Source organism: Scomber japonicus, chromosome 19 (genome assembly GCF_027409825.1).
Source record: "Scomber japonicus isolate fScoJap1 chromosome 19, fScoJap1.pri, whole genome shotgun sequence".
Classification (NCBI taxonomy): Eukaryota; Metazoa; Chordata; class Actinopteri; order Scombriformes; family Scombridae; genus Scomber; species Scomber japonicus.
Window position 1 is genome coordinate 28,203,747 of NC_070596.1, and position 11,071 is coordinate 28,214,817.

The following is an 11,071-nucleotide window of genomic DNA, read 5'->3' on the forward strand; positions in this document are numbered from 1 at the left end:
ACTTTATCTACCACATGATCCATGGGAATGTTTTCCTACTGTGACAAAAAGTAAAAATATCTGCTGTGAAAAAGCTTTTATTATTTTCTCTGACCTATATGCACATAACTCTTCTTTTCAGGAGCTCATTATATACACTTTTTAAACTCCTTTTTTTTTTCTTCCCGTTCCATAATGTGCAGATCGGACCAATCCATCATATCACGTTAGTTAAGAATAATACTGCACTATGAACTCACTGTGTTGTTTTTATTTGGGGGGGGGGGGGTTATTTTTAATATAATATTCAGGGTTCACCATGCTGTCAACCTTTTGAGTCATTACAGAGAGGACCAGTATTTCTCAGAAGTGGATGCATTATTTTTTTAAATGATACACAACCAACCAGAGCTGTGCTAGTTCACTGCAGTTCACTAATTCTCTTTTTAAAGGAGTAATTTGACATTTTGGGATAATGCATTTTTACTGTATTAGATTGATATCGTACTCATGTCTGTACAGCTAATACGAAACTACTGCTAGCAGCGTGTTAGCTTAGCTTAACCTATTAACGTATTATATCTATATCTGTTTAATTTACACAATGATTATTAAGTTTGACTGGAAACAAGGGAAAACGGCGTCAGTGGCTCTGTTTAGTTAACAAAATCAGCTACTAGCACCTTTTAAACCTCACTAATTAACATATTATATCTATATTAATTTCAGTGTGTTATTAGCTGATTTTTGTTAGCTTAGCTTAGCACAAAGACTGGAAACAGGGTAAAATGGCTTGCTTGACTCTATTAAGTTAACAAAATCAACTATAAGGACCTCTAAAGCTAATTAATTAACATATTATATCTATATCTAGTTAATTTACACATCATTATTAAGATTTATGAGTGCTTTTAGCCAATTTTTGTTAGCTTAGCTTAGCACAAAGACTGGAAACAGGGTGAAAACGGCATCAGTGGCTCTGTTAAGTTAACAAAATCATCTATAAGCACCTTTTATAGCTCACTAATTAACATATATCTATATTAATTTAATTTGCACAATAGTTATTAAGATTTATGAGTGCTATTAGCCGATTTTTCTTAACTTAGCTTAGCACAAAGACGGGAAACAAGGGGAAATTGCGTCAGTGGCTCTGCTTAGTTAACAAAATCAGCTACTAGCACCTTTTAAAACTCACTAATTAACATATTATATCTATATTACTTTAATTTGCACAATAGTTATCAAGACTTATAAGTGTTATTAGCCAATTTTTGTTAGCTTAGCTTAGCTTAGCACAAAGACTGGAAACAGGGTGAAACGGCTTGCTTGGCTCTATTAAGTTAACAAAATCAACTACAAGCATCTTTAAAGCTCATTATTTAACATATTATGCATATATCTATTTAATTTACACATCATTATTAAGATTTATAAGTGCAATTAGAGGTTAACTAACTGCTGTAGCTAGGTATTTACTGTACAGGACATGTGAGGTATCAATCTTCTAGCTCTCTGCAAAGTTTCCCATGATGTTAAAATACTAATTTAAAGTGAAATTATATCCAGTGCAGCTCTGTTTTCTTATAAAAATCCTCAAACTCATGCTCATCGTTTTATCTCAGCTGCACTTTCATGAAAGTAGTCTTTAAAATTAAACATAAATTTCCATCCATTCGCTCCGAGTTTTGTGCCTCAGATTTAAAATAATGTTTGTTTTTGTGACTATATATTTTACATTTAGTATTCCTGATGATGATAATTGTAAGGAGCCTTTTTTTTTAAGTGGAAAGATGGAAATTAAAATAAAAGAAGAAAGTGCTGTGATACTTTTTGAGATGTTTCTTCATCAAAGGGAAGATGTGAGCGTGTTGAGATGAGACGCTTTATAACTCCGTGTGCCTTGTGTTTGCACTGACGAGGTGCGCGTGCCTTTTAAATGTGAATGTTTTTTGCACTGTGATGAAAATTAATTAAGAATAAAATCAGAAGAAGCATTTTATGAATTTATTGTGTTGGATGTTTTTATTTTAAAAAAGTCTCCAAAGCTGCAAATCGACAGAGAGAGAGGCTGATCAGGATGCTGACCTTTGACCTCTGTAGAGTCTCAGCCTTTGACTGCATTATACTCTGGATCAGAGGGGTGAAACATGAGGCCCGTGGGCTAGAACCGTCCGGCCGATGGGTCTAATCTGGCCCACTTTCCTTCCTGTCTTCTTTCCCTTCCTTCCTATTGTCTTTCCTTCCCTCCTTCTGTCCTTCCTTCTTTGTTTCCTTCTTCCCTCTCTTCCTTTCATCTTTCCTTCCCTTCTTTTTTCCTTCTGTCCTTCCTTCCTTGTTTCCTTCCTCCCTCTCTTCCTTTTGTCTTTCCTTCCCTTCTTTTTTCCTTCTGTCCTTCCTTCCTTGTTTCCTTTCCTCTGTCCTTCCTCCCTTTCATCTTTCTTTATGTCCTCCCTTCCTTGTTTCATTCCGTCTTTCTTTCCTGCCTTCTTTTCCCTCCTTTCCCCTTTCCCTTTTTTCTTTCCTTTCTTCCTAATCCCTTTTTCTTCCTTTCGGCTTTCCTTGCCTCCTTGTTTCTTTCCTTCCTAATCCCTTTTTTTTCTTCGATCCTTCCTACCTCCCTTTCCTTACCGCCTTCCTTGTTTCCTTCCTCCCTTTCGTCTTTCCTTCCATCCTTTTCCGATATAAAGCTTTATTACTACGGTCATTTTCAAAGTTGTCCGCTGACCTCTGACCTCAACATAAGTGAATGACGGTTCCTCCTCTCTACAGACATTCACACTTCATACTGATCCTGAACTGTTTTGTTTAGATTTGTTTTAATAAGTGCACAAACTTTTTCTCTCAGCTATGACCTTTCAATAATAAAACCAATAACTCCTTGACAACTTCAATGTAATGATTTCAGACATAAATGTTTTAATTCTTTAACACATTATTACATTTAGTTCATTTCACACATAAAGAGTCAAATATCTGCAGAACAGAAAAAAAGCACATTTTTAATGAAACTAAACGAGCAGGAATGAAAACAGGAACCAAGTCGCCACTTTATTATTTCAGAGTAAAATCCATCTCGTTGTGTTTTTAATCTTCAGAATAAACCTTTAACTCTCCGCTAACTCTCCACTCACAGATATTTATACACAGCTTTGTCCTGCAGCGTCTGAACCTCCAGCTTGACGGGACATTTGTAGAAGTGTGACAGCAGAGCCTCCGTGTAGCCGATCAGGAAGTAAAACTTGGGCGGCGACAGTCTCTGTATCATTAAGGCGCAGACCGTGAGCACGTTGCCGCGGCGTTTGATCACCACCTCGTTGGCAAGGCAACCGTGGAAAGTCCCGAAGATGAAGCGCCTGATGAAAACGTCCTCCACGGTGCGATCAGCTGCTCCTTCTTCTCCTTTGAGGTTACCTGACGACAGAAAACAGGAAGGAGGAAGAGTTTTATTAGATCATGAAAGTAAAACTTCTGTTTGCATCTGCATGAGTTCAGAGTAACAACATTAAACCACCTGTTGTTCTCAAGTCAAGGGAAGGAGGGAAGGAGGAAGGGAGGGAGGGAGTAAGAAGGAGGGAAGGAAGGAAAGGAGGGAAGGAGGAAGGGAGGGAAGGAGAAAGGAAGAAAATGAGGAAGGAAGGAAGGGAGGGAGTAAGAAGGAAGGAAGGGAGGGAGGAAGGAAGGAAGAAAATGAGGGAGGGAGGAGGGAGGGAGTAAGAAGGAAAGAAGGAAGGGAGGGAAGGAAGGAAAGGAGGAAGGAAGGAAAGAAGGATGGAAGGGAGGGAGTAAGAAGGACGGACGGACAGAAGGAAAGGTGGGAGGAACGAAGGAAAAGAAGGAAGGAAAGGACAGGAAAAATTGAGGAAAGAAATAGAGAAGGAGGGGAGGAAGGAGGGGAGGAAAGGAAAGAAGGCAGGAAGGGAGGAAAGGAAAGAAGGACGGAGGAAAGGGAGGAAGGAAGGAAAGATAATAAAAGATGTTATTTTTTGCTTTTTTAAATGTGGGTATGACTTTATTTAAATGAGAGCTGTTGACCCTCATTTTTCTAAACCTTCACACAAACAGACTGGATGATGTTAAATGTTAAATGTTAGAGTTAAAGAGGCTCACTGGTGTGTTGTGACAGCCATCCTTTACGATGGCCGATCTGATGAGGATGAAGCGCCTGCTCGTAGGTCAGAGGTTTGTCTCCTTTACCCACTCGGATACGAGCCGCTCGGTTCTGTGAGAGGAAAGAGAGAAAAAGATCTGAATGTCAGGAACAAAAAGACACAAACTTCTCTTCAATATGAACTGATGAGTCGGCTGGATGATATGTAAGATACTCAGAAAGTAAGAAGTCTCACTTGTTCTTAATTTGACGCTCAATTTGTCTTTTTAAGGTCAACAATATTTGATTTTCTTATGTTAAGAAGAGCAGAATGAAAAAATGACAATAAAGGAAATGTTGATAGTCCCCAAAACCTTCTTAACCGTCCTGTTGTCCTCGAGTCAAGGAAGGAAGGGAGGTAGGAGGGAGAAAAGGAGAGAGGGAGGAAGGAAGGAAGGAAAGGAGGGAGGGAGGAAGGAAGGAAGGAAAGGAGGGAGGGAGGAAGGAAGGAAGGAAAGGAGGTAGGAGGGAGAAAGGAAAAGAGGAAGGGAGGAAGGAAGGACAGAGGAAGGGAGGAAGGGAGGGAGGAAGGAAGGGAGGGAGGGAGGGAGGGAGGGAGGGAGGAAGGTAGGGAGGAAGGAAGGACAGATGGAAGGAAGGGAGGAAAGAAGGAACAGTCAAAACAGACGAGGACGACAGGAAGGTTAAGTGTGATATTTACCTTGCAGCACACTGCAGTGACATGAAGGCCTCGGCTTCCAGATGAACTGAATAACGAGCCGGACCGAGCTAAAGCCCCCTAAAGAGAAAACACAGGAAACATTTATTACATTTCCAGCTGAAGGCGTCGTCCAAGTGAACGCTGAGATACTTGTGTGAGCAGACCTGACTGATGTGTGTATTATTTATGACCACCACTGTGATGAAGGGTCCACAACCATCTCCTTAGTTTTACCTAGAGCCCGACCCATACTGGACTTTTGGGGCCAATACCGATACCGATATTAAGGAGCTTAAAAAATCCCAATATCGACATATCAGCCGATAATTTAACATATACAGAAAATGTACATAAAAAGGACATTTTTGGCAAAGTGGTTAAAGATATATCTATAATAGGCCAATATCGGTTGATAATATCGGTTGACCAATATATCGGTCAGGCTCTAGTTTTAACCACAATTAAAATTAGACTGTTGGCATCACAACACTACACAAGGATGGGCTTGTGTCTTTGAAATAAAGATATTAATAGTATCATTATTATAATTATTATTATTAGTAGTAGTAGTAGAAGGACTATTACTAGGGATCTATCTTTGTTCGACTATCCAGCGTAGCAGCATATTTAAATCCAGTGAATAAAGGTACATTTTCATTTTTTTAAACAATAAACCTGCTGTTTCATGCTATTTTATCAGGTTATTACATTTATCACCTCAAATGTTGTCATTACTGTCATTCTGTTGCATTTCACAGTGATACAAATATGTGTTCTCCTATAAAAGTCACATAGAAATATTAAAAGAGGATTTTATTTATCTCCACAGTGTTTAAACCAGAAACTATGAAACGTTTTTAATCATTATATATTAACATTAATCCTGCAGGTTTGACCATTAACATTAACTTCTACATCAACACATCCTGAAGCTGTCAGCATGAGTTCATATAAATGTATTAAAATGTGTTTAATCTTATGTTTTACTCACCAGGAGCCTCACGCTGCCTGAGCTGCTCAAGGACGCCGCCATGCTTATTGAACTACAGCAGCTGCAGCTAAACTCTACTTTATTTATATTATTATGATGTTATCAACTTTCAGAAAAATCATTCAAACGTTTACGACGATTGTAATAGAAAAGGGTCGTGTCAAAATAGGCGAAAAAGTATAATATCGCATTTAAACTGGAACTATTTATTCGGCAACTCGTCATCTGTTTCCACACGGACGATAAAGGGGCGCTATATGAACCGGAAATAAACAAAACAACGTATTGTTTTTATTATTTTTTTAATTTATATTATTTTTTAAGCTTTAGACTAATACAATATGCGCGTAATTTATTGTAGTTTTATTATTTAATCCTAAAAATAAGCAGATTAATGATAACAGTAAGACTACACCGCAAATATACAAAAGAAATAGAGACATAAAATAATAATAAAACAACAAATACACTTAATAAAAAGTGTCTTTACATTTACACATACAAAAAAATGCAGATAATATATAATTATACGTTTATTCTCGTGGTTTTATTTTTTCTATATATTTTATATTCTTTTAAACTTTACGTGCACTTAATTTGAAAATACACACTCGGAAGTGTTATTATTGTTCTAGAAGCGTTATTTCCCCCGCTACCCGCACCCTGCCTCTGATTGGCTCTCAATTTGACGTACTTACGCCTCAGCCAATCATCTCACAGAGCACGCCTCAACTAGCCAATCAGAAGCAGAGCGGGGGGCGGGCTTTCGCGGAATGCGGGTGGGGGGAAAAATAAGACGTTCTGGAAGGAGGAAAACAAGACGTTTAGTACCATGTCCCGGTGATTTACGAACTTAAATCTCTTTAGAAACACTCTTTGATTAAGTGTGTGAGTTTAAGTCGTTTGACATTAAGTTAAAGCTTCGTTATAAGCCGTTTTTAAACGATGGCGTCGCCGCTGCAGATGACAGAGATGTACGACAACGCGCTGCTGGGGATCCTGCAGCACGCTGGAAACATACAAGACTTTCTGCACATCTATTTTGGGTTTTTGTATCGCAAGACAGACTTTTATCGCCTGCTGTCGAGTCCCAACGACAAGATGGGTTTCCCCCCCGGTGTGGCGGAGAAGATGGTGCTCAAGGTGAAGTTTTAAAACATGTTAGATGGGTTTAAATGTTCAGTAAAGACGGATTTTAAAGGCAAAGCAGCTTTATTTATGTAGTGCATGTCATACTAAATGTGCTTATACTAACAACAAACATGCAATAGTAAGAATTGGAATCATAAAACATAAATACATACCAATAAAAACAAAAAACGCCACTAATAATAATATGAAATAAAACCCAGTAATACTAAAAATAATAATTAAAATGGGAAAACATTAAAACATACAATTTAAAACAAAACCAAACACCACTAATAATAAAAATAAAATAAAAACAAAGTACAGAAAAATAGAAAGAATTATAGATAAAATATAAGTTTGCAGCATTGAAATAATGATTCGTATTAAAATAATTAAAACGACATACAGTGCAAAGAAGCAGAGAGTGAAGAAGTGAAGTGTTTATTTTTTTGTTGTAGAGTTTTGTATTTTCACAAAATAGACAAAGTGACACAACAAAACCGAACAAACTAAAATAATAATAAATAAAAGACACACAGTGCCAGCTCACAGTATAGATGCACATGTATGTTAATTGTTAATCTGTGGAATGACTAAAATGTCCACACACAATTGAGTGTCAGGGAATAAGTCCATGTAATTAAGACAGATGTTTAAGGAAGGACAGGAAGAAAACTTAACATTACAATACAATATAATACAGTATAGTCCAGTTGAATTAAATCCCAGTGAGACACTTAATGACACTTATTATTCCTAATATGATCAATAAAGCATCACCAGAATAAGACAAGGTGTAGGCTACTGTATTTCTTCAAGGTACAGACAAGAGACGATGTCATTCAGACATTTTTAACCCTCCTGTTGTCCTCAGGTCAAAGAAAGATAGGAGGAAGGAAGGAAAGAAGGATGGAAGGAAAGGAGTAAGGAGGGAGGAAAGGAGGAAGGAAGTAAGGAAAGGAGGGAAGGAAGGAAAGGAGTAAGGATGAAGGAAGGAAAGAAGTATGGAAGGAGGAGGGAGCAAAGAAAGAGGGAAGGAGGGGAAGAACGAAGGAAAAATTAAAGAAAGAGGGAAGGAAGGAAGGAAAGAAGGAACAGTCAAAAACAGACAGGGTCAATTTGACCCGGGAGGACGACAGAAGAGTTAAAGTTCATCTCTTTTCTTTTCTTCTCTCCGCAGGCGTTCAAGTTGTTTGAGAAGGTGGCGGATCACGACCGAGAGCGACACATGAGCGAGCTGCAGAAGAGAGACGAGAGTAAGAGCGTCGTTCCTCCTCCGGCGGTCCAGGAGCTGGAGATCCAGTCCGAGTCTCAGGAGGAGGAGACGCGAGGGCCGAGGGCGGAGGCGGGGGCGGAGCAGACGGAGAGCTCGGCAGTCTCGGCTCCTCCAGCAGCGACGGCCAGACCTCAGAGCGGCAGCAGCAGCGGTGCTAGCGGTGTTAGCGTTAGCAGTGTTAGCGGTGTTAGCACTAGCGGTGCTGCTGCAGGACAGTCGGCACGCGGAGATCAGGCAGCTGCAGCCGCCACAAAGCCAACAGACGAGTGAGTGAAAACAGTGACTGATGCTTTATTGATTAGTTAGTGCAGTTCAGTTAATTAGTACAAGTCAATGAATCAATAATCAATCAAAGTGTTTTTATATAAGCAGCTTTCAGTCAGGTTAATGTAGTTCAGACTGGCTTCAAAGCTGATTTATAAGATGATAATGAGACAGAATATAAAGAAAAGGAGTAAAAACAAAGAAATTAGAAGGCAAAAAAATTTAAATTGAGACCACAAGAGAAAATAAGGATGATAAAAAAGTAAAGAAGACAAGCTTACTGTCATCTAACTTCTCCTACCTTTTAGTTTAACCTTCCTACCGTCCTCCCGGGTCAAAATTACCCCGTCTGTTTTAACTGTTCCTCCCTTTCTTCCTTCCCTCCTTCCTTCTCTCCTTCCTTCCTTCCTTCTTCTTTTCCTTCCTCCCTCCCCCTTCCTTCTTTCCTCCGTCCTTCCTCCCTTCCTTCTTTCCTTCCTCCCTCCCTTCTTTCCTTCCTCCTTTCCTCCCTTCCTTGACTCGAGGACAACAGGAGGGTTAATGGGATTTTCTCAGTAAACATCTCTCGCCTTAAAAATAGAGATTTATCAGCCTTGTTTTTGGTTCCTCTCCTCACCAGATGTTGTTTGCAACTTTGCAAAAGGACAAAAGAAGAAGAGATTCAGCTGTCAGGTGTTTCTCTATAAAAACAACCTGAAAACTGCAGTTTACAGTTTAACAGATGTTTTCTGACTGAAGCATTCGTGCACCAAAGTATTTACATATCAGGGGATTTTTTTTAACAGTGTTTTGTGCTCATGTGTCTCTCCGTGTTGTGTTTGCAGGAAGGAGGATAAATGTCAGGTGGAGTCTGACAGTTATAACGGAGCAGTGAGAGAAAAGTACAGCTGGTCTCAGGATTACACCGACGTGGAGGTCCGAGTGTCCGTGCCAAAGACCGTCGTTAAAGGCAGACAGGTACCACACACACACACACACACACACACACACACACACACACACACACACAGAGGTATTTCTCCACTCTAACACACCTGATTCTAATAATTAATTGATTTGATAACGAGCTAATTATTAGAGTCATTTCAAAATAGATAGCAGAGAGAGAGAGAGGGGGGAAGAGGGAGAGAGGGAGAGGGAGGGAGAGAGAGAGAGGGAGGGAGGCAGAGAGGGAGAGAGGGAGGGAGAGAGAGAGAGAGAGAGAGAGAGAGAGAGAGAGAGAGAGAGAGAGAGAGAGAGAGCGAGACAAAGAGAGAGAGTGAGAGAGAGACTCCTGCAGCTCGAAGAAGAAGAAGAAGAAGAAGAAGAAGAAGAAGAAGAAGAAGAGGAGGAGGAGGAGGAGGAGGAGGAGGAGTGTTTGTCTCATGTAACGTGTGTGTGTGTGTGCTCAGGTCAGCGTCAGTCTGCAGACGGGCAGCGTCAGAGTGTGTGTGAGAGACGGAGCGGAGGAGAAAACACTGCTGGAAGGAGAATTCACTCACAAGATCAACACGGAAAACACTCTGTGGAGCCTCGAACCCGGAAGCTGCGTCGTCGTGAGTACACTTCCTCCTCCTCCTCTTCCTCCTCCTCTTCCTCCTCTTTCTCCTGCTTTTAACCCTCCTGTCGTCCTCCCGGGTCAAATTGACCTCATCTCATTTTACTGTTCCTTCCTTCCTTCCTTCCTCTTTCTTTAATTTTTCCTTTGTTCTTCCCCTCCGTCCCTCTTTCTTTGCCCCCTCCTCCTTCCATACTTCGTTCCTCACTTCCTTCCTTCCTTCCTCTTTTCCTCCTCTACTTACTTCCTTCCTCTTTTCCTCCCTCCTTACTCCTCTTCTTCCTTCCTTCCTTCCGTCCTTCCTCCTGTCCTTCCTTCTTTCTCACTTCCTTCCTTCATCCCTTCTCCTCTACTTACTTCCTTCCTCTTTTCCTCCCTCAATACTCCCTTCCTTCTTCTTCACTTCCTTCCTCCTTTCCTTCCTTCTCTCCTTACTCCCCCCCCTTACTCCTTTTCTTCTTTCCTTCCTTCCTTCCTCCTGTCCTTCCTTCCTCCCTTCCTTCTTCTTCACTTCCTTCCTTCCTTCTTCACTTCCTTCCTCCTTTCCCTCTTCACTTCTTTCCTCCTTTCCTTCCTTCTCTCCTTACTTCTTTCCTCTTTTCCTCCCCCCTCCCTCCTTACTCCTTTCCTTCCCCCCATTCCTTCTTCTTCACTTCCTTCCCTCCCCCCTTACTCATTTCATTCCTTCCTCATTCCTTGACCTGAGGACAACAGGAGGGTTAAACAAACTTTTTTTTTTTTTTTTTACTCCCAGCTGTCCCTCAACAAAGCGTCAGAGGTTTGGTGGAACGCGATACTGAAAGGCGAGCAGGAGATCGACATAAACCAGATCAACCGCGAGCGCTCCATGGCGACGGTGGACGAGGAGGAGCACGCCGTCCTCGACAGACTCTCCTTCGACTACCATCAGAAGCTGCAGGGGAAGCCACAGAGTCATGAAATGGTGAGAGCTCCACACACACATACACACACACACACACACACACACACACACACACACACAGATATATATATAAAGGCTTGATTATATAGAAAATTAAGCTGATATTAAAATCATTTATATACTTTTCAGTGTCTAAAAA

The 11,071-nt window shown here is 40.5% G+C and overlaps 2 protein-coding genes and 1 long non-coding RNA gene across 3 annotated transcripts in view; 2 read left to right on the forward strand and 1 right to left on the reverse strand.

Annotated features, from left to right (window-relative positions):
- Positions 1-239: 239 nt before the first annotated feature.
- LOC128380709 (uncharacterized) lies at positions 240-1,981 on the forward strand. Its single transcript, XR_008323494.1, has 2 exons — positions 240-903; positions 1,261-1,981. It is a non-coding gene; the product is annotated as an uncharacterized LOC128380709 (long non-coding RNA).
- An 894-nt stretch (positions 1,982-2,875) lies between these two features.
- On the reverse strand, positions 2,876-5,965 carry mrps24 (mitochondrial ribosomal protein S24). The gene is made up of 4 exons (XM_053340574.1): positions 5,782-5,965; positions 4,791-4,868; positions 4,090-4,201; positions 2,876-3,393 (listed from the first exon to the last, which is right to left on the reverse strand). Exons 1-4 carry the CDS (start codon positions 5,821-5,823, stop codon positions 3,110-3,112), a joined length of 516 nt encoding a protein of 171 aa, XP_053196549.1. The 5' UTR covers positions 5,824-5,965; the 3' UTR covers positions 2,876-3,109.
- Positions 5,966-6,566: 601 nt separating this feature from the next.
- Positions 6,567-11,071, forward strand: part of nudcd3 (NudC domain containing 3) — a 15,203-nt gene continuing 10,698 nt past the window's right edge. The window contains exons 1-5 of the mRNA XM_053339541.1: positions 6,567-6,924; positions 8,093-8,454; positions 9,277-9,409; positions 9,844-9,987; positions 10,744-10,932. Coding sequence (XP_053195516.1) covers positions 6,727-6,924; positions 8,093-8,454; positions 9,277-9,409; positions 9,844-9,987; positions 10,744-10,932 — 1,026 coding nt within the window. The 5' untranslated portion in view covers positions 6,567-6,726. The remainder of the gene's footprint in view (positions 6,925-8,092; positions 8,455-9,276; positions 9,410-9,843; positions 9,988-10,743; positions 10,933-11,071) is intronic.